The sequence below is a fragment of the Sturnira hondurensis genome, unplaced genomic scaffold (genome assembly GCF_014824575.4).
Source record: "Sturnira hondurensis isolate 20B ecotype Veracruz unplaced genomic scaffold, ASM1482457v3 Scaffold0017394, whole genome shotgun sequence".
In the NCBI taxonomy this organism is placed as follows: domain Eukaryota; kingdom Metazoa; phylum Chordata; class Mammalia; order Chiroptera; family Phyllostomidae; genus Sturnira; species Sturnira hondurensis.
Genome location: NW_028090025.1, coordinates 9,862,755 through 9,888,717, shown reverse-complemented (window position 1 = coordinate 9,888,717; position 25,963 = coordinate 9,862,755). Strand labels below are relative to the sequence as shown.

The window sequence follows — 25,963 nt, the reverse complement described above, 5'->3', positions numbered from 1 at the left end:
GTATGGTTTCCTCACATGGTTTCCTACTTACACTGTATGCATATGTGTTTATAAGCAATGTGCTTAGTTTGTGGATCCCAAACTTTGTACAGTATGGTATCATATCATGTGTGTGTATCTGCAACTTGTTTTAACATTCTGCATGAAGTATATCCATGTAGATATGTGTGGCAGTAATTCCTTCATTTTTGCTGTATGGTATTTTAGAATTATATTGCAGTATGTTCATTCTGTCAGTGGAAGTTTGGGGTATTTCCATGCTTTGCTGTTAAACAGTGTTGCTATCAATATGTGGTACATCATGTTCTTCTGCATATTTAATAGCATCTCCAGAGTTTGTACCTACAGATAGAATTGCTTATGCATAGGGTATGTACATCCTTGACTTCTAGATGTTGCCAGATCATTCTCCAGAGTAGTTGTACCAATTTCAACGCCTGACATCTGTCTGGGAGTTTCTGTTGCTCCACATCCTTGCCAAGCCTTGGTATTATCAGACCTTCAAGTTTTTTGCTAATTTGAAATTGTGTATTTTCTTGATTTATGGTGTGTTTGAGCATCATTTCTTGTGTTTCTCTGGCTCTTTCAGTTTCCTCTTTTGTGAGGTTTTGTTGCTCTTTTGTATGTTTTTCTATTAGATTGCTTCCCCTCCTATGTGTCTTTAGTTCTTGGGAACTAAAGATATTTAGTTGATTATCTTTTCTTGATATTTTAAACTTCAAATATATTCTCCCAATGGCCTATCTTACCACTTTGTTTATTGTATGCTTTGTTGTGTTCAAGTTTTACATTTTAATCAAGTCATGCTTTTTAGTCTGCTTGTTTGTGGTTGGAGTTTTTTGCATCATGTTTATTAATCTTATTCTGAGTACTTTGGGATTATAAAAAAATTCTGCCATATTTTTTTCCTAAAAGTTTGTTCTGTTCTTCAGCATAAGTCTAATCCATATGGATTTATTTTCTGTTTGTGGTTATGAGACAGGGAATAATTTTCCATGTGAATAAACTAGTTTTACAAGCCAGCATGTCTGATGCACAGTGCCTCTTTTTCCCCACTAATTCATAAAGTCTTGCATTTAGTCAGCTTGCTCAGTATGCATGGGTTCTGCTCCATTGGTCTGCACTATATTCTTGTGTCTAGATTTATATATTATGTAAAGCCCTGTGATAAGAACTTTGGTTCTGGTGACAGTTCTGGCAATAGAATAGTGGGTGGTTGCATTAGGAAAATAGATGGACATTATATTGTGAAGGTCTTGGAGGACACCCTTTAGATCTGCCTGTAGGGCCCAGGGGGTCACTGAGTGCTGGTGGAGATAACAGTAGGGGTGGCCTCTCAATTTTCAGTAGCAACCAGTGGTTTTTTCAAAGAGGACTAGGAGCCTCAAAATGTTATTTGCACATGTCCCACAAACTTGGGGACTTGTGCTTTATGTTTTTATTTGCACATGCCCCAGAAACTTGTACATATGCTTTATGTCTTTTTCCCCTGGAGACCTTTCCATTAACTTTTCCTTAAAATGTTACCCTCTTAAAACCTTACCAGGTGCTTCAGTCTTGTATAAACCAAGAAAGCCTTTAAAAACTGGTTATTATGAACCTTCATTGTTATGGTATTACAGCCTTCATTTGAAAGCTGTTTCTTAGCATTGTCATTTTTTTAGTTAATGTGCCACCTTTTTTTTAACTTTAGGTTTACTTTTTTTTCTTCTCTATTTTGTGCTGAATTGAGTCATAAAATGAATGCTATTTTTAAATACTATTCTTTTGGAGAAAAGGTTCAATTTAAAATGTTTGTCTAAACTGCAGGGGTTTTCTGTCAACTGTGCTGCTGCTAAGAATGAGTAACATAACCTTTTTTTGATTTTAGAGAACAAGAGCGATGTCACGATGCTCCAAATGTATGTTGTCTTCCTTATTTTGGCGGCATTTGAGCTCTTATTAAGTAGAATTGAGTTAGTAAGAATCAAATAACAGAAAATTGGCATTATTCAGGTCATAAAGCCCTTATGAAACAAACCTCTGGTGCTTCTGTGATGTTTCAAAAAGAACTGTTGAAAGAGATACAGAATGGGGAAATAGGGATAAAAAAACTATTTTTTCAAATTGGAAATGGCTTTATTCTCTTTGCAGGCCATAGAAGTACAAAAAGTTTACATAATATCAGAGGGTGTAGAATAGCCCTACCCAGCAGAACTTTGTACAGTAGTGGAAATGTTCTATTCTGTGTGGCCAGTACAGTAGCCATTAACCAGATGCGGCTGTTGAGCACTTGAAACGTGACTCGTTCAATTGCAGAATGGAATTTTAAGTTATATTTAATTTTAATTAATTTTGATTTAAACAGACACATGTGGCTAGTGGTTATTTATTGTATGAGACACTCAGAGCGATAGCCATTTTGGAGTGTACACTTCGTGTCTGTCCCTGTGTATCTGTCGGTCTCTCCCTGCCCCCTGCCCATTTCTTCTGTCTCTTACCTGTCTGTTTTCCTCTCACCTTCCCTGTATTCCTTTGGTTTCCGCCTGCTTTGCACACATGCTCCCTGCCTGCTCTTGTCTGCCAGCCTACCTGCTGCTTTTCTTAACCTGTCTCATGCTTTCTCTCGCTTTATCTGTGTATGTGTTACATACATACAGACCATATTTTTAGGACTGTAAGATGCACCTAGGTTTTAGAGGAGGAAAATAGGAAAAAATTTTTGAAGCAAAAAATGTGGTAAAGTATTTAATAACCTGTGACCCCGCTCCACCACTGCCCCACTCCACCCCCACAGTGAGCCAGGTAAAACTACATTTGGATATAAGATGCACCCCTTTCCTCTCAAATGGGAGGTTTCTCTTATAGTCTAAAAAATATGGTAATCTATTTAGTAGGCAATGTTTTCTGCTTAATTATATGTCATGAACATTTTTCTTTTTTGGTACTTATAGATCTTTCTGGAATTTCTTTTAAATGATAGCATTATTTTAGTGGCATGAATGTACCAATATTTATTTAACCTGATGGGCAATAGGTGTTTTTCAGTTTTTTCCTTCATAGATACAGGGTGAACAAAAGTAGGTTTACATTTGTGAGTTCATGAAACACAGAGTTTCTTCTTACGTAATTAGTAATTATTGTATTATTTTTCATACAAACAACCACTGCATATTTTTAACTAGTGCGGTTTTTCCTATTATACTTTATCCTGCGTGTTCTTTAGTACTTTGCTGTTGTGCATGGGGTTGGGTTGTTCAAAACTGTGAAATCTGCCTTTTGTTTGGTGCTTTGATACCTGTTGGAGTTCCCTTAGCATTTCAAATAAAGACCCCTGTAGAGTCACTTGCCTGTAGCCTCCAGGACCCTATTAAGGTTGCAGATTTTTAACCGTGCACCGTGCTAAGGAGCAAGACACCAGAATGCTATACTGATGTGACTGTCTGTCCATCGTGGTGTATCTCAGGTCAGCCATTTGCAGCTGCCTCTGCCTTTCTTCAGGCCATCTTGGTGAGGTTGTATGTAAAGGCAGCTGCTGATGCGCCTTCTTCCAGTCCCTCCATGTTTTCTTCATGGTCCGAATTCCACTGGGGAAGAGTACTCAGAGCTCCAGGTGTCTCTTGGATTTGGAAGGAAATCTCAATTTTTACCCAAGGTTAATTGAAATACTGGTCTGGCAGAGAGAAGCTTGGAGGGGAAGCCTCAGAAAAGTTGAGGGTAGCAGTGGGGGTGGGTGAGGGTCAGTAGAATCCCTCTCTGGGCTAACTAACACCTCACTTCTGTGCTGTTGGCTTTTTAATTTTTTTTGCCATTATCTCCCAGAATTTTCTAAAACTATTCTGTTGCCACACAAAAACCCTAAAGTTTTTCTAAAATAACTTGTTTAATGAAATTCCATGTAATAGTTGCTTTTTTTTTTATTTTGGCAAACAGGCTTTCATGCTCTAAATCTGTTCTGAAGATTTTATAATATGCTGAGGTCATTTCCAAGTGACATTCCAAGTGATGATTAAAGATTTTTAATGTTTATCTGAAAAATATTTTCCTTCAGAACAATGATGTATTTATAGGAAATAATTAACATAATGCCACTTGAAAAACAAAGGGCTTGCAGAACACAGAAATCTGAGCCTCCTTTCCCTTCATTAGTTTAGTCACTTCCAGTATAGAAATTATAAGTACTTTCAAGGACAAAATTCTGAATGTTTCTGGCTACTTCAAGAAAAAGCTAAAGAGATAACATATTATCAGGAATAAAAAGTATATGGAGAACATTTATTTTGCTGATCGTACTGAAAAAATCTTTGGGAAATTCTTGTAACCTGCTGATACTAATTTGTGTACTTAATTTTAAGAAGTGACTGTAGGAATCTCTTTCTTTAAAAAAACCATAGTTTTTTTCTTTTAGAAAACTTAAGTAATATATACAGCCATGTTATATTGCCAACTATCTAGAAATCTAAAGCTGTTAAATCTTAAATGTTGGAGAAAATAATACAAAAATGTTGGTACTGATTTTAGCTTCTGTTAATGTTAGAACTAGCCTGCATTATGTCTGTTAGAAAATTGTTTAAACCCTATGATCATTTATTCATCAGAATAATTTTGTATGTGTGTCAGAACGGTTGGTAGGAATAAATTTGTTATTTGGAAGTTTGACATATAATTAGAAAGTCAGGAGAAGCTAGAAATGAGGTTTAGCAGGAGGGTTTTTTTCCCTTTAAAAGTTAGGTAATAATTGCAATACTTTTTATGTTATTTCACATAATGGGGAACCAGGAATGTAGTTGACAAAATAATAACACTAATTGCTAACATTTATTGACTACTTACTATGTGCCCAAAACTCCGCTGTATACCTCACATCTAATATTTCTTCCATTCTCCCTTTAATCCTGGGAAGTAAGTACTTTTGTCACCCCATTTTTTAATAAAGATTCTGCAGCTATAAAAGTTTAAGTGGCTTGACCACCAACTAGAGAATTTCAGAGCTGGATTTTGAACCTAAGCAGGCCAACAAACAGGAGAAAGGTTTCTCACCACCACAGGTTTTATGTGACAAGGTCTCTAATATTGTGGCATCTTGGTGACTACATCAGCCAGGGAACAGCCATAACTGCAAATGAAGCCCTGAGCAGTTACTGGAGGCCTTCTTAGTGCCAAGCATGATGCTCAGCACTTCATATATATTGTCTAATTTAATTTGCACCCTGCAATTGAGATATTATTTATACTCATTTTACAAAGAGGCTTAGGGAGGTTAAATGACTTCCTCTTAGTTGAGCTTCTTGCAACTTTCAAAGTTCGGATAGTGCAGAGTAATGGATTAACATCAGTAGGAAGGATTTTCTTATTTATTGCAAAGATTTGCTGAGTTCTGTTTAGTTCAATATTTTAAGCATTGACTAAGATGAATATACAAAATGCAAATTTCAAATGACCCAAAGCTGAGAGATAGTATATGTGTTGGAGAATGGAACCGTATTCAAAAAGATATTCATGATTTGTTTCATTTTTACACATAATTAATAGTATACATTCACTTGTTCGAAGATAATAATAAAACAGTACTGACACTCACTCTCACCTCTGCCAGCAGCCGCCCCATCACATCGCCCCAAGTCACACACAGTTCAGAACTGCTCTACTGTTGTCATGTGTATTCATTCAGGATTTCACTTTAGCAAAAAGTGAATGTATTTCTATTCTTCTTTTTCTCTTTTTCTAATGCACTGTTTTAGTAGCAATACATCAGATACCTTTTCATATCAATGTTACCTGGAGAACTTTCTCATTCTTTCTTGTAACTGTGTAGTATTGCATTACAGGTACATAATAATTGAAACACTCCTTGTTCTTTCAAATTTTATTTATTTTATTTTTCAATTACAGTTGACATACAATATTATAGGCCAATATCATCAGCCAAGAAACAAGCAAGTGTAAAACATAGTGATACACATTTTTATAAATACTAAGTGATCACCTCAATACATCTGGTACCCATCTGACACCATACATTACATTGCCATATTACTGAATATATTCTGTCTGCTGCACTTTATATCCCTGTAACTGTTTTTATAACTAGTAACTTGTACTTCTTCATCCCTTCACCTTTTCACCCGTGCCCCTAACTCCCCTTCTGTCTGACACCCATCAGTTTCTTCCCTGTATCTGACTTTGTTTCTGTTTTGTTTGTTGATTTTTTTTTCAGATTCCTCATATGTAAAATATGGTTTTTGTCTTTCTCTGTGTTATTTCACTTAGCATAACCCTCCAGGTCCCTTCGTGTTGTCATAAATGGCAGGATTTCATTTGTTTTTTATGGATAATATCCATTGTGTGTGTGTGTGTGTGTGTAAATAAACAAGATGCGATATTATATATCATATCGCATCTTGTTTATATATATATAATATCACACACACACATATGTATATATATAATATCGCATCTTGTTTATTTATCTGTTGATGGACATTCAGGGTGCTTTCATCTCTCAGCTATTTTGAGAAATGCTGCAATGATCATAGGGGTGCATTTATCTGTTTCAATTAGTGTTTTGGATTTCTTTGGGTAGATACCCAGAGTAGGATTGCTGGGTGATATGATAATTCTATTTTTAATTTTTTAAAGGCACCTTCATACTGGTTCATAGTGGCTATACTAATTTACATTCACACCAGTATTGCACAAGAGTTCCCTTTTCTCCACATCTTCACCAACACATGTTGTTTGTTGGTTTATTGATGATAGCCATTCTGCCAGGTATGAGGTGATATCTTATTGTGGTTTTAATTTGTGTTTTCCTGATGATTACTGATGTTGAGCATCTTTTCATACGTCTATTGGCCATCTGTATGTCCTCTTTGGAGAAATGTGTATTGAGGCTCTCAGTTCTTTTTTTAATTGGATTGTTTGGTTTTTTGTAGTTCCTTACATATTTTGGATATTCACCTCTTATCAAATATATCATGAATAAATATCTTCTCCCATTCAGTAGATTGTCTTATTGTTTTGTTGATGGTTTCCTTAGCTATGCAAAACCTTCCTAGTTTGATGTAGTCCCACTTGTTTATGATTTTTTTGTTTGTTTCCATGCCCAAGGAGACATGCAAAAAATATTACTAAGAGCAGTGTTGGAGTTTACTGCCTATGTTTACTTCTAGGAGTTCTATGATTTTGAGTCTTTAATCCATTTTGAGTTTATTGTGTATGATGTAAGAAAAGTAGTCTAATTTAGATTTTTGTCTGTATCTGTTGAGTTCCCCATCAACATTTATTGAAGAGATTATCCTATTGTATATTTTTCAAATATTCCTTTGTCATAGATTAATTGACCATATAGGAGTGGGTTTACTTCTGGGTTTTCTATTCTGTTCCATTGATCTATGTGTCTGGTTTTTTTTTTTTATGTACCATGCTGTTCTGATAACTATAGCCTTATAGTATAGTTTGATATCAGGTAGCATGGTACCTCCAGTTTACATCTTGTTTCATAAGATTGCTTTAGCTAGTTAGGGATTTTTGTGGTTCCATACAAATTTTAGGATTACTTGTTCCAGTTCTGTGAAAAATGCCTTTGGCATCTGGATAGAGATTGCATTGAATCTCTATAATTCAAATTATTTTGAATAGTATGGGTATTTTTAATAATGTTAATTGTCTCTATTTATGAACACAGTATAGCCTTTCATGTGTTTGTATCTTTAATAATTTTCTTCAGTGTCTTATAGTTTTCTGAGTTCAGGTATTTTATATCCTTGGTTAAATTTATTCCTAGGTATTTTATTGGTTTTGATGTAATTGTAAATGGGATTTTCTTAATTTCTCTTTCTGCTAGTTTGCTGTTGGTATATAAAAATGTAACTGATTTCCAAATACTAATTTTGTATCCTGCTACTTTAATGAATTCATGTATTAGGTTTAATAGTTTGTAGTTTTTTGGTGGAATCTTTAGGAATCTCTCTGTGTAGTATCATGTCATCTGCAAACTAGGAAAGTTTTACATCTTTTTAATTCAGGTGCATTTTGTTTATTTTTCTTGTCTGATTGCTGTGTCTAGGAGTTCCAATACTATGTTGAATAAACGTGGTGAAAGTGGATAACCTTGTCTTATTCCTGATCTCAAAGAAAAAACTTACAGTTTTTCACCTTTCACCTGTTAGCCGTGGATATGTCGTATATGCCCTGTACTGTGTTGAAGTATGTTTCCTCTAGTCCTACTTTACTGAGAGTTTTTATTATAAATGGATGCGGGATTTTGTCAGATGCTTTCTCTACACATATTGATATAATCATATGCTATTTATCCTTCATTTTGTTTATGTGGTGTATTATATTCATTGACTTGGAAGATATTGAACCAGCCCTGCATCACAGGAGTAAATACCACTTGATCATAGTGGGTGATCTTTTTCACGTAATGCTGAATTTAGTTTACTAATTTTTTTTGAGGATTTTTATCTGGTTTTGGTACCAAAATGAGTTTGGAGTTTTCCTCCTCTTTATTTTTCTGGAATAGTTTGAGAGGACTAAGTATTAATTCTTCTTTGAATTTGTAAAATTCACCTGTGAATCCATCTGGTCCATGACATTTTTGTTGTTAGTTTTTTTATTACTGATTTGATTTTGTTAGTAGTTATCGATCTGTTCAAATTTTCTGTTTCTTCCCAATTCAGTCTTAGAAGATTGTATGTTTCTAGGAATTTACTCATTTCTTCCAGATTGTCCAATTTTTGACATATAATTATTTGTAGTATTTTCTTATAATCCTTTGTATTTCTGTGGTATCAGTTGTCAACTTTTTTTCATTTCTGTCTTTATTTGAGTCCACTTTTTTTTCTCTGTGGGTCTGGCTAAAGGTTTGTCAGTTTTGTTTAGCTTTTCAAAGAACTGGCTCTTGGATTCACTATTCTTTTCTATTCATTTTAAGACTCTATTTTGTTTATTTTCACTCCGATCTTTACCATTTCTTTTCTTCATCTCACTTTTACTTTGTTCTTCTTGTTCTCGTGTTTTCAGGTGTAAGGTTAGATATTTTATTTGAGTTTTTTTTCCTGCTTCCTGTTATACATTTCCCTCTTAGAACTGCTGTGGTTGTGTCTCACAGATCTGAGGTCATTGTGTTTTCATTTCCATTTGCCTGAAGGTATCTTTTGACTTCTTCCTTGATCTCATTGTTAGCTTAGTTATTGTTGAGTAGTGTGTTATTTAGCTTCACCTCTTTTTTCCAGTTTTTGTCTTGTAATTGATTTCTATTTCATACCATTGTGATCTGAGAAGATGCTTGATATGATTTCAGTCTTCTTCAATTTATTTAGGCTTGTTTTGTGGCCTAACATGTGGTATGTACTGGAAAATGTTCGATGTGCACTTGAAAGGAATGTATATTCTACTGTTTTGGGTAAAATGTTCTGAAATACCAATTACTTCCATCTGATATAATGTGTTACTTAAGGCTACTGTTTTCTTGTTGATTTTCTGTCTGTATGATTTATTCATTGATGTCAGTGTGGTGTTGATGTTCTTACTATTACTGTATCTTTTGAGCTCTATCTTTATATATTTTTTTTATTTTTTCTCTGTTCCTTTCTTATTCTCTTGCTCTTCTTTTTTATATGTTGAAGACTTTACATAGTGTTGTATTTGGAATCCTTTCTCTTCATATCTTGTGTATTGTAGTTTTTTGTTTTGAGGTTACCACATGCTTCATGTATACCAAGCTATTCTTATAGTAGCAGTCTGTTTTAAGCTGATGGTGACTTAAATTAGAATACATTCTAAAGTCACTATAGTTTTTACTCCTTTCATATTTATGTTCTTCATTATTATTTACTTCTTTTGTGTGTGTTTGTGTCTGTCCCTTAATTTATTGTTGTAATTACACATGGTCCTACTACTTTTATCTTTCAGCCTTCATATTTGGTTTATAGTTAGTTGAACAGCTGCTTTCATTAAGTGTTTACCTTTGTCAGTGAAAATTTATTCTTTCCTATATTTTCTCATTCATATTTCTGATCTTTTCTTCTTAAATAAGTCTGTGTAACATTTGTTATAGTATCAGACTAGTGGTAATGAACTCCTTAAGCTTTTTCTTGTTTGGAAACTCTTTATCTCTCCTTCAATTCTATATGATGTATTTGCCAGGTAGAATAATCTTGGTTATAGGTTCTTAATTTTCATCACTTTGAATATTTTATGCCAATTCTTTCTGGACTGCAAAGTTTCTGTTGAGGAATCAGCTGATAGTCTTACAGCAGCTCCCTTGTACATAAGTAACTGCTTTTTTCTTGCTACTTATAGGATGCTACTCTCTTTGTTTCTAGCCTTTAACATTTTAATTATGCTGTGACTTTGGGTTCATCTTGTTTGGGACTCTGCACTTCCTGGGCTTGTATGTTTATTTCCTTCATCAGATTAGGGACAGTTTCAGTCATTATATTTTTAAATAGGTTTTCAGTAGCTTGCTTTTTTCCTTCTCCTTCGTTACCCCTCTGATGCTAATGTTGGTATGCTTGATGTTGTCCCAGAGGTTCCTTAAACTATGTTCATTTCTTTTGTTGTTGTTCCATTTGAGTGGGTTTTTGCTAGCTTTCTTACAGATTGATTTGTTCCTCTGCTTTATCTAATCTGCTGTTGACTCTGTCTAATATATTCTTTATTTCAGTTCATTATATGCTTCATTTCTGATTAGTTATTTCTTATGGTGTCTATCTCTTGTTTAGGTTCTCACTGAGTTCATCTGTTCACCCTCTACGTTAATTGAGCATCATTATAACCAGTGTTTTGAAATTTTTGTCTGGTAGATTGCTTGTCTCCATTTCATTTAGTTGTTTTTCACAGGTTTTACCCTGTTCTTTCATTTGGGCCATGTTTCTTTGTCTCCTTGTTTTGGCAGCCTCTCTGTATTTGTTTCTATGTATTAGGTAGATCTGCTACATCTTGCAATCTTGGCTGGGTGGCCTTAAGTATCATATTGGGCCCAGTGTCTCATCGTCTCTGTTCACCTGAGCCAGATGCTCCAGTGGTGTCCTTTGTGTGTATTGTGAGTGCTCTCTTGTTGTAGTTGAGCCTTGATTGCTGTTCACACATCACTGGGTGGGGTTGCCCCTCAGGCTGATGGACTGTGAGGGCTGGTTATGACAGACAAGTTCATTTGATGAGGGCACATGGCTGACCCCACATAAGAAGAGCCGAGGCCATCCTTCAGGTATGTCATTTGTTGAGCTGGTCGGTGGTGATCTGGTAGTGTGAAGCTGACCCACCTTCTGGGTGGAGCTCCACTGCAGGCCGAGTTTAACCACCACATGTGCTTGGTGTGGGAGCACCTAGTAGGAGCTATAAAGTGATTTGCAGTTGGCTGCTTCTTGTGCTGGGATTAGAGACACTTGGGAGAGGCTGTGCAGGGACCTGAGTCTGGACCTAGATTGCCACTAGTTCCAGGCTTGGGATCCTTTGGTATATGTATCACTATGTGAATTTAGGCTAGCCATCACACAAGTGATGGCCCTGCTTATGGCCCCTTAGTTAAAACTGTGTTAAAAGCCAAGACCAGCCACCCCTTGGGGATCACCTGATTGAAGTTACAGTGCAAGCTGAGACTGGTTGCTGTTTGGTGGTGGGCTTAGGGCTACTTAATAAGAGGTACAGGACACATTGAGGCCAGCCACTGTTTGTTTGGTGTTTGTGGACCTTGAAGAGATTTTAGGGAAGTCCATATGTGGGCTGGGGCTGTCTGCTTGTGTGGAGGAACTGAGGACGGGGTCTCAGGAAATTACAAGGGCAGGGTAAACAGTGTTAGCCAGGTTATATGAGAGAACAGATTCGGTATGTGTTTCTTCCTGCTGATTGGGTAGCAGGAGCAATCAACAATGGTGCCTGTAAGCTCTTTAATAGAGAGAGCTGTCCTGACCCCTCCCCCTCTAGCCCTCTTCCTGAAGCTAGTAAATTTTGTTCCTCTTCATATGTCCTTGGTGCCCTTCAAGCTGCTGTCCTTATATTGGAACCCCAAGTGAGTTGAGTCTGTGAACAAGTGGGTTTGTTTGTGAGCCCCTCAAGAGCAGTGTCTCAGTTTCCATCAGCCCGCTGTCTCACCTGGATGGAGTCCCCACTGTTTTTCACTGCCAGGTGTTTTTGGGACTCCTCTTCCTGGCACTGGTACCCTGGGCTGCTGAGCCCAGTGTGGGCCTGGGACCCATGCTCTTCAGGGAGGACTTTTTCAGCCTAGATGTCCCTCCTGACTCTTAATTGCCACTTTCTGTGTGTGGCACCTTCCTGTTCTACATCTCTGCCACTCCTACTATTCTTAATGTGGCTTCTTTATATCCTTACTTATAGGACTTCCATTCAGCTTGTCTTTAGGCGGTACTTAATGATCATTGTCTTGTAATTTAGTTGAAATTTTGATGTGGTTGTAGGAGAAGGCAAACTCAGTTTACCTACTCCACAATCTTGACCAGAAATACCCCCTGCTTTCTTGTATATTCACATAGAGCTTCATTTTAGTAAAAAGTTCAGTATGTTTGTGTTCTTTCTCTCTTGTTCTCATTTACTGTTTCACTTAGCAGTAATCAGCCGTCTTTCCATATAAGTATTACCCAGAGAGAGCTTCTTCATTCTTCCTTATAACTGTGTAGTATAATATTTTATGTACAGACACACTGCATATTTTTTTTTCATCTCGTTCACATTGAAACACATTTAGGTTGTTTCCAGTTTTTGGCAATTATGAATAAAGTTGCTGTAGACATACACACATAGACTACTTTTTTTAAAAAGCATCCTTATTTAAGATAGCATTTACATACCATAGGATTCTCTCATTTAAAAGTGTAAAATTCGCTGATTTTTAGTTAATTTACAAGAGTTAGGCAACCATAACTACAGTATTTTGTAACATTTTAGTCATTTCAGAAGGAGACCTTGTACCTATTTACAGGTTATCCCTATTCCACCCTCAACCCCAGATAGCTGTTAATCTCTTTCCTACCTATATAGATTTGCTTTTGGGGGTGGCAGTGGGAGTTTCATATAAGTGGAATCACACAGTATGTGATTATTGGCATCTTGGTTCCTTTCACTTAGCATATTTAGTTTTGTCCATGTATAAGAATTTCCTTTAATTGCTAAATAGTATTTTATTGGGATATATCACATTTTGTTAACCCATTCACTAGTTGATAGACATTTAAATTGTTTACAGTTTGGGGCTATTATGAATAATGTTGCTCTGAACATTTGTTTATAAGACTTTATGAGGACATATGTTTTTATTTCTCTTAGATAGAAACTTAGGAGTGGAATTACCGGATCACATGGTAAAATTATGGTTAACACATTAAGAAAATACCAAACTGTTTTCTAAAGTAGATTATTTGTTCACATTCTAACCAGCACTGTATGATGGTTCCTGTTTCTGCACATCCTCGCCAATGCCTTTTGTTGTCTGTTTTTATTATTATAGCCATTCTGGTGGGTGGCTGTAATTTCTAGTATAGTATAGTAAAGTGGTATCTCATTGTGGTTTTAATTGCATTGTTCCAGTAACAAATAATATTGAGTATCACACATACATAGAAAGAAATATTCCAACTCAATAAAAACACAAATTGCTCAATTTTTTAAATGGGCATTTCTCCAAAGAAGATGTATAAATGACCAATAAGCACATAAAAAGATGTTCATCATCATTAGTCATTAGGGAAATGTAAATCAAAACCACAGTGAGATACTACTTGATAGCCAGTAGGATAGCTGTGTGTTTTTTTTATTTTAAAGGAGGATTTGGAGAAATTGGAACTCTTACATTTTGCTGGTAAGAATGTGAAATGATGAGCCACTGTGGGTAACAGTCGGGCAGTTCTTCAAACAATGAAGCATAGAGTTACTGTGTGACCCAGTTATTTCACTTCTATGAGCATACCCAAGAGAATTGAAAACATGTTACACAAAAACTTGTACATGAATGTTCATAGCAAACTATATAGTAGCCAAAAGGTAGAAACAGTCTGAAGTTCTTTAACTGAAGAATAAACAAAATGTGGTAACTCCATACAATGGAATATTATTAAGTATAAAAATTAAGGGAATACTGATAACCTGGTGCAACATGAATAAATCTTAAAATCATGTTAAGTGAAAGCTACATATAAAAGGCCACATACTATATGATTCTATCGATACAAAAATATCTAGAATAGGAAATTCATAGGTTAGTCGTTGCCAGGAACAGGGGGAGAGAGAATAGGAAATGACTACTAATGTATATGGAATTTCTTTTAGATGTAAAACAAATCTGAAATTTTGTTTCCAATTCTAATTTCACAGTGAAATTAGACAGTGATGGTTATACATCTTGTGAAAATACTAAAAATTATTTCACTGTGCATTTTTAAATGGTGAATTTTATGGCATGTGAGTTACATCTCAACAAGAACAAAAAATGCTTATTTATAACTGTTATAAAATTAATAAAATTCTCAGAGTTAATTGAAATTGCTGTTTTATGATATAAACCAGTGTATTTAATACAGAGAAGAATTCACAAGTATTTTGAAGGACTCTGATACAGTGAGAATAGATGATTTCGTATTTGATGGTGCTAGAAACTTACTTGTGGTTGTACTGCCTACTAGAGTGCTATTATAAAACTATGAATGTGAACTTTTATTTGTATTATTTTATTGTATTAACAAACTCCAGCCCTGGCTGGTGTGGCTCAGTGGATTGAGCACCAGACTGCAAAGCAGAGGGTTGCCAGTTCGATTCCCAGTCAGGGCACATGCCTGGGTTGTGGGCCAGGTCCCCAGTGGGGGGTGTACAAGAGGCAACCACACATTCATGTTTCTCTCCTTCTTTTTCTCCCTCTCTTCCCCTCTCTCAAAATAAATAAATAAATTAATAAGTATTTTTAAAAAACAGACTCCAGAAAACTTAAAAAGACACAGATTTCTAATTTGAGATGTCCTTGTCATCAACATAAACCTTTAAAATGCTTTGTCGTAGAACCTATCTTCTTTATTCCCCACTTTCCTAATTTGTTGGATTACCAGCCCTCTCCAGTCCCTTTGTCTTAGAACACACTGAACAGTCATGGCTAGGAAATGACACTGAAGTTTGGTGACACATCCATTCTCACTAATTAAGTTGTGTGCTAACCAGAAGTCAGCTGTGTTTATTCCTAAGTCTGTTCATGCCAGTAGTTGTAGTAATCATGATTAAGTAGTTTGACTACATATTATGTAAACTGATGAAATATGAGTGTAAAAAAGTTACATGTTTAGAAACATAAAGGCATATTACTTAATACTTTTGAATTGAGTGTGGGTAAGAAACTAAAAAAACTGGGTTAAAAATTAGAAAAATGTTGACATGTTCTTTGCTCAAAAAGCTTTTTTTTTTTTTGAGTAGAACAGAAATGTTTTTTGTTCTTCAAAGAAGTGGAAACTAGAAATTATAGACAGTTGTGGTTTACACCAGAGAGCTTGACACATCTGGAAAGAGAAAGTTTTGAACCTGTATTGGAAAACTGGCAAACAAATGCACATTTATGCAGTGTAATTTAAATGAAAATGTTTTAAGAATTGTATGTTTTAAGAATACATACAGTTCTTTTTTAAAAAGATTTTATTTACTCATCTTTAGAGAGGAAGGGAAGGAGAGAGGGTGGGAAATACCAGTGTATGGTTGCCTCTCGTGTGTCCCCTGCTAGGAACTGGCCTGCAACCCAGGCATGTGCCCTGACTGGGAATTGAACCATGATCCTTTGGTTTGCAGGCCCACAGTCAATCCCCTGAGCTACACCAGCCAGGGCTAAATATATGCAATTCTTAAAACATTTATTGTATGTATCATTTTTAATGACTCTTCTCTTAACTGAGATTTTCAGTTTACCAATGAACTAGTGGGCGTGCTTGTGTTAAATAAGAGGATTTCTCCTCTGGTAATTAATTAGAAACCAAAGAACTGGATTACAGGCTAGGGGACTCACAGTCCCACTTTGCTGCTAAACTATTCGCAGTACTTTAGACAAGTAAATTAATTTTTTTCATGTATTTTGCAATACTTTTGAATTTAGCAAAATATCTTTGCTTAAATTCTAGTGATTCCTAATGTCAAGGAGAGTGAAGTGCTAGAAAACTGATTTTCCTCTTTTCAGTATCCTTTTCTGCTTTCTCTCTTTCCCTTTTCCCTTTCTTTTCCCATCTTTTTTCCCCTCCTTGCCTTACAGTACTGGGAAATAGGAGTACAATATAGTTTTTACCTGTTAAATAAAACATTGGTTAATGTTGCCCTAGCTGGTGTAGCTCAGTGGATTGAGTGCTGGCCTGTGAATCCAAAGGTCACTGGTTGGTTTCCCAGTCAGGGCACATGCCTGGGAATGCAGGCCAGGCCCTCAGTTGGAGCATGTGAGAGGCAACCGATCTATCGACGTATCTCTCGACATCAATGTTTCTCTGCCTCTCTTTCTCCCTCCCTTCCCCTGTCTAAAATAAATAAAATCTTTAAAAAAGAATTTGTTTATTTGTAACACTTTAACTTGATATCAAAAAGTGTGCCCTTTTATACTCAGTAAATCTACAGGTGTAGATTTCATTTTCTTCTGTTTTTGGAGTTTCAGTTATACTCTGTGTTTGCTAAAATGGAACAATAAGAGAAGAGGCTTTCTTTTATCTGTCATAAAGCAAGCGTGTTCTACTAGCTCCTATTAGGCATTTAAAGTTACATTATAATTGCCTAATTGACAAAGTCTTTACCTCCAGGAGATACGGGGGTGGGGATTAGGATTGAGTTGTCATTGGAATCCCAGTGCCTAATGCTCTGCCTGGGTGTTCAACTCGTGGCTGCAGGCAGCCTGTGGCCCAGGATGGCTAGCAATGCAGCCAAACACAAAATCATAAACTTACTTAAAACTTTTTTTTTCTCACCAGTTTTCATTAGTGTTTCTGTATCTAATGTGTGGCCCAAGACAATTCTTCTTCCAGTGTGGCCCAGAGATGCCCAAAGATTGGGCGCCCTAGCAGAGACACCCCGGCTAGGCCTTCAATATGACTGTTAAAGAATTATACAAATGAGTATTTTCACAACTTCACTTCCCTCTTTCTCATGACTGCCTCCTCCCCCAAATATTTGTCTCTACCAATTATTTGCTCCAACTTACTTATATTTTGGCACATAAATGTTATGTAATTGTGAAAGAATATGGGCTCTGAAGTTAAGAATCCTGGCTCTGATACTAGGCTCTCAGATTTGTCTAATTTTTGTAAACCTTAGTTTTCTCATCTGTAAAATGAGAATAATACCTACCCATAGTACGGTCACTAGGACAAAATTAAGGAATGCATAAACTAGGCTTAGTGCCAAACTGAGTAGAAATGCAGTAACTATTCTTCCCTTTTCTTCTTTTCATTTGTCATTTACATTTTTTAAATTAGGAAATTGGGTCCATGAGAAGTTAAGTGATTTGCCAAAAATTAAATCTCCATCTCTCCAGTCACATCCTCTTTTAGAGCTCACTCCAGGAGCTCTTAGATCCTCAGAGTTTACTTTCGTCTTCCCTACCACTCATTGCAGCCTTCCCAGCTGCCCCAATCCAAACACCTCAGCCACCCTCAGTTCTTTATTTTCCTTTACCTTTCAAATGAGCCAGTCACTAAGTCTTGAAGTTTTGCCTCTTAAATATTAATTTGAGTTTATTCTTTTTTAAAATTTATTTATTTTAATTGTTGTTCAAATACAGTTTTCTATCTTTTACTCCCATCCCCACCTCCCTCCCATTTCCACCCCTTTCATTTTTGTCCATGTGTCCTTTATACTTGTTCCTGTAAACCCTTTAGTCCTTCACCATGAAGTTTTATCATGTACCTGCCTCTGCCATAATTATCATTCTACAATACCAATCTGATCATATCACTGTTATTAGTCCACATTCCTTCACAATTGTGCTTTAATTTACCACACCAGTCTTATCTTCTGACTCCCCATGTCATGCCCTTTATACACTGGCCCCTACACTTGGTGATAACTGCTCATGCCACTATACTTGGATGAGAAAAACTGTGTCTGCAACTGCATACTCCTATTCAACACTGGCTGCGTGTTAGAATCACTCTATCCAAGACCAGTTGTATCAAAATCTCTGCAGTTACTCTCTCTGGGCCCCCACCTATCAGGGATTTTTCCCCCTCAAGTGATTATCATATTGTGAGGAAGCTTGAGAAGCACTTAAACTAAACCTTGGTTCTAAGATATCTTTTATCTAAAGTATTCTGTTATTCAATGAACTTATATAGTCTTTTGAAATGTAAGAACATTCAGGTAATTAAACCAGAAAAATATTACATACTACTTTTTTTTATTACATACTACTTTTCCACCTATATTAAATCAGAAAAATATAGGGGGACAAAAGCACTTTGCATGGTAAGAGTTAAGGAAAAGTAGTATGTAATAAAATAATATTTATATATCGTAGAAACATTTAATTTTAGAACTCTGATTTTTCTGGTTCTATCCTGTTAAAACTGAATATTGATAAATCATTTATCTCTGCAATTCTTCTTCTTCCCAGTTTTTTTAAAATATATTTTATTGATTATACCATTACAGTTGTTCTATTCCCCCCCTTCATTCCCCTCCACCCGCACACTCCCTCCCCCACCATTCTCCCCCCCCNGCCCTGGGCAAAGGGGTAAGAGATTTGCCATAGTGAACAGTGGGCCTGCATAGAAGATGGGTTCTCGTCTCCTGTGGTGAGATGGGTTCTCGTCTCTCTGCTGTGCTCTGCACCTGCTTCACGGCGGTGCCATTTATGCGAATGAAGCAAGGCACCAGCTCTAGCAATGCTGACAGCAATTCATTAATTCTGGCATCCATCCACTCCCAGCCAAAGAGAAATGGTTCCCTGATTATCCCCATAATGATATACTCTTGTTTTAACAGGCACATTGCATACACTTCCTCCACCTGGGAGGACAATTGGGAACCCTCTATCTTTCCAACCCTCAAAAAGGCTCAGCCCAATATCGGTAGTTAGAGATGCTGACTTGCTCTTTCAGTATTTTTTGCATTTTCAGCCTCACTTTGGGAATCTTTCTGGGGTGAGGAGGTATCTCAGTCCATTCCAGTTGCTTTAACAACATACCATAGACAAGGCAGGTTAAAAACAACAGAAGTTTGATTCTCATATTCCGGATGCTGGAACGTTTAAAGATGTCCTGGAGGTTCCTAAGCCTCTCCTCATTTTTTTGAATTCTTGTTTCTTCATTCCTTTCTGGTTGGATGTTTCGTTCTTCCTTCTGGTCCCTTCCATTGATTTGAGTCCCAGTTTTCTTTCCATTGCTATTGGTTTCCTGGCCATCTCCCTTCATTTCAATTAGTTTAGCCTTCATATGTTCCTCTAATTTGTGACTAAAATCAACCAGTTCTGTGAGCATCTGATAAACAGTGACTTGAATTGTGCTTCTGAGAGGCTGGCAATCTGTTGGTTGCTTAGAGTTATTGGCTCTGGGACTTTGAGTTCTTCTTGTGCCATCTTTTGGGCTGTTCGTGCCTGTTCCGTAGCAAGATCGGAGCCCTAGGTGTTCACCAGAGCAAGGCAACTCAGTTGCTGGGTTGTGACGCTGTATGTGGGGGCGGGGTCAGAGAGGAGTAATGGCACCCCGTCGGCAGTCTCCTGCCGCGGCCCCCACAGGTGCGGCACCTGCCACCGTCACCGGGCCCACACGTTTCGTCCCACTGCACGTGAGTGTGCCACTGCCGTCAGCCCTCGCCCCCTGGGGCCTGCGTGGTCTGTCTCACTGTGCGCGAGTGTGTGACCACGGTCAGTCTGCCCCACACCCTGACTGGGTCCGGGCCACTTGTGCGCCTAGGTCTGGGGATCTGTCCTGCCCGACCCAGCTCCGCTGCTGGCTCTGCCCCTCTTACTGTCCCCGTTGAACGGTTAGTGGTTGTCGGACTTCCGTATAGTTCAATTTTCTGTTCTTTGGCTGTGTCTTTGTTCTCCAAGCCTTTGTTGTATTCAAACTTGGTTGTGGGAGAAGGCAGTGTTTCCACCTATGCCTCCATCTTGGCGGAAGTCCTTCTTCCCAGTTTTAAAACTGGGAGGTGAGTGTTATTCAAAAATGTAAAGATTTGATCCTGAATTGTTGATGCCCTTAAGAAATTTTATTTAGAAGACAGTAGAGAAGTGTATTATTACATTTTAATCCTCACCCAAGGATATATTTTATTGATGAGAGACAGACAGATAGACAGACAGAAAGAAGCATTAATGTGAGAGAGAAACATCACTTGGTTGCCTCCTGTAAGTGCCCTGACTGGGGATCAATCCTGCAAACTAGGTATGCACCCTGGCTGGGAATCAAACCCACAGCCTTTTGGTGTACAGGATGATGCTCCAACCAGTTGAGCCACCCAGTCAGGGCAGCAATGTATTATTAAGAAAAAAAATTAAAATATTTTATTTATTAATTTTTAGAGAGAGGGGAAGGGAAGGAGAAAGAGTGGTAGAGAAACATCAATGTGTGGTTGCTTCTCATGTGTCCCCTACTGGGACCTGGCCTGCAACCCAGGCATGTGCCCTAACTGGGAATTGAACCAGCGACCCTTTGCTTCACAGGCCCGTGCTCAATCCACTGAGCTACACCAGCCAGGGCCCAAGGAAATGTTTTTATGCATACAGTTGACAAGAGTTTGTTCTTATATTAAATTTTGAACTCTAACAGTAGGTGTTGAACAAATTGTCAGCAGGAGCTTTGGAAGGAGAACAGATAACATAGAGTGGCACAGGGTTGACATTGGTGGTTTGCCCAACCCAATGACACAAAGTCCTGTTTCTCCAGAGTATATTAGATACTGAATTTTCAACTTGTTTGATCATAGGACTTAATTGTAGATATTCATCTAATGTGGGGAATTACTTTGTGTGTGTGGAAAATTTTGTCTTTGAACTTTTTAATCCAAGTTTTATGTTTTTTTAATTTAGAAATTTATTTTTACTGGCTATTAGGCAGGTATTTTTCCATCTGTAATTCAGGGGAGCTTTAAAGACTAGAGACAAGAGTTTTGTTCTTGCTAAAACATTTGTTTTAGTGTGTTTGGATCTCCTGCCTGTCTACATTTGGCTGGTTGTAAATTAAGCTTCTGTAGTTTGATATTGACATTCTTTGAATTCCTTTATTATTTAGCTTTTTAAATACAATAGTGCTTATGAATCACTTTATTTACTAATATTTCATGTAAATTAGTCATTATGAGCAAAAAAGTACAGTGGAAAGAGATTTGCCTTGGGACTTCATTTGACTGAAATCAAATGTTAGCACCAATTTTGGGACTGTCTTAGCCTCATAATAGCCTAACATCTTTTTAAATATAAGGCCATTACTGATGTCACCTTGATTCCATTCAGTGGGGAAAAAGCATGAGTGAATCAATAGATAAACAAATAAAGTAGGATACTTACTGTTTTCTTTCCATATTATATATTATGTGTCTAAGCCTAGTGTCTGGCAGTGAAGTGGTTTGTGTTTGGTGAACAGAAGCCATATCCTGGGATGATCTTACTAGTATTGTGCTGCACTTTGACCTGGTGTTGGATAAATGTTTGATTGGTTTCATTTCGAAATGAAGTTGTGTTACTGGGATAGGTAAGATGTTATATTGATACTATTTTGTCAGTTATAGACAAATTTATATTTTATCAGTTTGTTTAGTTAACACTAACTAATTGCTTTACTTTAATAACTAAATTATGATCCAATAAAACATTTTGTTTCTAGTGCCATTTTAAAAAATATCTCAGAGACTGTTGGACAGAGTGTTTCTTTATGTTTGATATTGGATTTCAATTTCAAAAGAAAAAGCAGTTAAGATATTGAGTGAGTTTGCAAATTTGGAGGTAGAATTTCTGAATAGACTAACACTTATTCATTTCCTTTTGCTACATTTTATAAAGTTTTTTTAGCTTATAATTTTCTTAATTTGAAGAGATGTGTGGGAGTTTAAGGTGAGCATAATGCCAAGGAATAATAGGTTGGGAAAAATTATTCAATGTGAAGAATAGATACTGTTGCATGGAAATATGTACTTTAAGATGTTCTGCATAAGAAGGGCCTAGTTAAAGAACAAGTATGAATGACCCATGGACATGGACAACAGGGTGGGGATCGACTGTGGGAGTGGTAGGTGGGTGGGACAGGGAGAGCAACAGAGGAAAATTGGGACAACTCTAATAGAACAACAATTTTTTAAAAAGCTTCATTGGAACCAAAAAATTAAAATAAATAAAATAAAATAAAATATAAAATAAAATAAATTATAAAATAAAGTTAAATTAAAATATAAAATAAAATAATAAAAATCTTCAAAATTATTAGCACTAATGTCCGAGTTTGTATATCTTGCCATTATAAGGCATTATGGTTATTACAGCTTAGAATTAATTTGCTGTGAATGTATTTTATTTTAAATGAATAAATAATTTGAAAAGAAAATTCTTAGTTGTGAAAAATTCAAGAAGTCGTATTTTAATATTCCTTAGCAAAATAAGTCATTTTACCCGTATACTCACTTACCTAACATGTATTTTTGACACGCTAGCCTTCCTGGGCTCTTAGTTTGCATGGTCTGTCTTTTTCTATCCATTCACTTCCACCCTGTTTATATCTTCATGTTTAAAGTATGTCACTCATTGTGATATATTGTCAACCTCTGTCTTTTAGTAATAGTGCTTAATTCATTAATATTTAATATAATTATTGATAAGGCTGGATTTAGGTCTGCTATTTTTCTGTGTTTGTTGTTTTGCCTATTTTTTGTTTCTCTAGTCTTTCTTTTTAGGTTAATTCAGTATTTTTAGAATTTCTTTTAATTCCCCTGTTGGCTTTTTAGCTAAAAACATTTGTATATTTTTAATGGTTGCTGTAGGAATTATAGTATACAGCCTTCTCAGTCTACTTCAAGTAAAAATTGTACAACTTTTTAATATAATGTAAGGAAATGTAAGAACATTGTTATACCATCAACCCTCTACTGTCCTTTGTTATAACTGCCATATATACTCTATCTATCTATCTATCTATCTATCTATATATATATATATATTATAAACCCCATAACAGTGTTATAATTTTTACTTTGGACTATAATGTTAGAGAAATGCAGAGGAAAAACTAGTCTTTGGTATTTATCTACATGTTTACTGTTTCTGATGCTTTTCATTGCTAAGGTCCAAGTTTCTATCTGATGACATTACACTTTAGCCTAAAGAAATTCTGTTTGCATTTCTTGTACTATGTATGTGTCTGCTGGTGACAATTTTGCCTTCACTATTAAAGGGTATTTTTGTTGGATATGGAATTCTGGGTACACAGTTATAAGAAACTGTATTCAGTAAGGTTCCCTCTCAAGAGTATTGTTTTACTTTAACAGGCAGTTAACTTTGCTGAACTCACTTTTGCAAACTCCATCTTTCCTGTGGTGGACACCAGCTGACATCTCAGTTCTGTTCTTTTTGGGCTGTTGGGAGTCTGCCCTGCATGTACATAATTTAGGGGTCAGCCAGAGGCTTGGGCTGAGCTTATTTACAGAATTTAGAGGCTCCTTCTTTGTGAATCTCTCTTTTCTGGAAACTAAATACAGAGTCAAGAAATAGATTCACATATAAATGGTCAGTTGACTTGCAACAAAGGTGCAAAGGCAGTTTAGTGAAGAAAAGGTTTTAACCTTTTCAATAAATGGTGCTGAGACAATCACATATCTTTATGCAAAAAAAAAAAAAAAACCCAAAGCATAACCTTTGATTCAGATCTCAAAGCATTATGTAAAAATTAACCCAAAGTGAGTTGTCAACTTAAATGTAAAACAAAACTGTAAAATATCTAAACCATGAGAAATAATCTTTGTGACTTTGGGTTAATCAAAGTTTTCTTGGCTATAACACTAAAAACATCCATAAAAGAAAAAAATGAATAAATTGGACTGAATTAAATTAAAAACTTATCTGTACTTTACAAAATACTAGTAAGAGCATAGAATGGTAAGCCCCTGACTTGGAGAAAATATTTGCAAACTGCATATCTTATAAAGGATTTTTGTCCAGAATATATAAAGAACTCTTTAAATAATGATAAAAAATAAACCACCTAATTTTAAACATGAAAATATTTGATCAGATACTTAAGCAAAGATATACAGATAGCACATAAGCACATTAAAAGATGCTCAACATCATTACAGAAATGCAAATTAAAGCAATAATGAAATACCACTACATTCCCATTAAAATAAATAAGATAAAGAAGATCGACCGTAATCAAGTGTTAGTTAGAAAGTAGAACAAGTGGAACCCTCGTTCACTGCTGGTAAAGTGCAAAATGGCAGAACCACTTAGGAAAACAGTAAGTTAGTTTCATTAAAATTTGAACATAAAGCTGCCATGTGATCCAGCCATTTCATTTTTAGGTATTTACCCAAGAGAAGTGAAAGCACATCCATTTATATATCCATAGAAATACTTGTACAAGAATATATATAGCATCTTTATTTCTAATAGGCAAAGACTGTAAACAACTCAAATGTCCAACTAGTGGATGATTACATAAAACAAACTGTCATATGAAATGCTACTAAGCAGGCAACAGTCCTATTAAATGTTTTACCACTGTGTAATATGGACCACCATCCTTCTAGCTTTCAGTAATGGTTTTCTCGCTGCCCACTATTCAGCCCCAGAAGGGTTTCTTTGGCACTTCTGATACCGATTTTTCTGTCAGCCAGGTTGGTTTATAGCAATTAAGGTAGATTTTCAAGCAAGACTGCTTTTTTATTTTCATCAGTATTAGTTTTGTCCATTTTAGGGTGCATTAAGATCTTTAAGTAATGACACCAATAGCTATAACTTTTCTTGGTACTATACAAAAATTGTACAAAATACTTTCAGCTTTTATTTATACAGTTTTTAGATGGGGAATATTTCTGTGTGTTATACTAGGAATCTGAAGGTCCAGAGAGGCCGGTTGTCACAACAATGAATGTGAACTAGAACCAAGCGATCTCGTTTTAATACTTTTGTACAAATTGAGAAAAATAAATGTACCACATACTTACACATTCTTTATTTTGACAGACTCTTCAACAGACCACGTTTAAGAGTTGTCTTGTCCTCCCTCTTGCCAGTGGCTGGAGCACAATGGATCACACAGGGACGCTAGACACCGAGGATGAATTGGGACCTTTAGCCCATCTCGCTCCAAGTCCTCAAAGTGAAGCTGTTGCTCACGAATTCCAGGAACTTTCCTTGCAGTCCAGTCAGTACTTGCCCCCTCTGAATGAAAGGAAGAATGGTAAGTTCTTCAGCACGCGTGCAGTGGGGATTTTGATTTAAAGACTTACCTCTTTGTGAGCCTAATTGATTTCTCCTTGGTAGTTTTTGGGTTTTTGCCAGTTGCATTTGACAGTCTGTCACAGAGGAGAGAACCTCATAGGGGTACTGGCTAGTTTTGAGTAACAGGCAGAATTTCACTTTCTATCCCATTCTTCCATTATTTCTCCAGCATCTTGGTAGCAACATTATCTTATAAGTTTTAGATTCAGTCATTTGAATACAAGCAGAAGATGTCATGCTAGAATGGTGTTGGAAAGTCACATCCTGTGCTGCTTCTCTGGAAAACAGATTGTGGATTTAAATAGATCATCCTCCCAATTTCCCCACCTCCAATGTGCTGCAGCTTAACTTCAGAATTGGTAAAATTTGCACTATCTTAATGATCACTAAGAAAGCAAGAGTGTTTTATTTATTGTTTATATTAATGGGCATTGAAAATGGTCGTATTTTCTACCTTTGGCTGACTCATCCTTCTATACAAAATGCATAGTTTCTATTTATTTGCTATCTGTTCAGGAGATGTTCATTGATCACAGAGGCATCCCAGAGTTTCCAAAAAAACACATACTGCCAATTTTTAATATAAGTGCATAGAGA

The 25,963-nt window shown here is 36.3% G+C and overlaps 1 protein-coding gene across 4 annotated transcripts in view; it reads left to right on the top strand.

Moving 5' to 3' along the window:
• The window catches only part of MRTFB (myocardin related transcription factor B), a 201,601-nt gene that overhangs the window by 39,350 nt on the left and 136,288 nt on the right, over positions 1 to 25,963 (top strand). For 3 of the 4 annotated variants that reach the window (XM_037067753.1, XM_037067756.1, XM_037067752.1), the window contains exon 3: positions 25,109 to 25,325. In XM_037067753.1, the coding sequence (XP_036923648.1) occupies positions 25,172 to 25,325 (154 nt within the window). In that variant the 5' untranslated portion in view covers positions 25,109 to 25,171. Of the gene's footprint in view, positions 1 to 1,881; positions 1,902 to 25,108; positions 25,326 to 25,963 lie in introns of those variants that run through there. The other variant, XM_037067758.1, reaches the window with a different exon arrangement.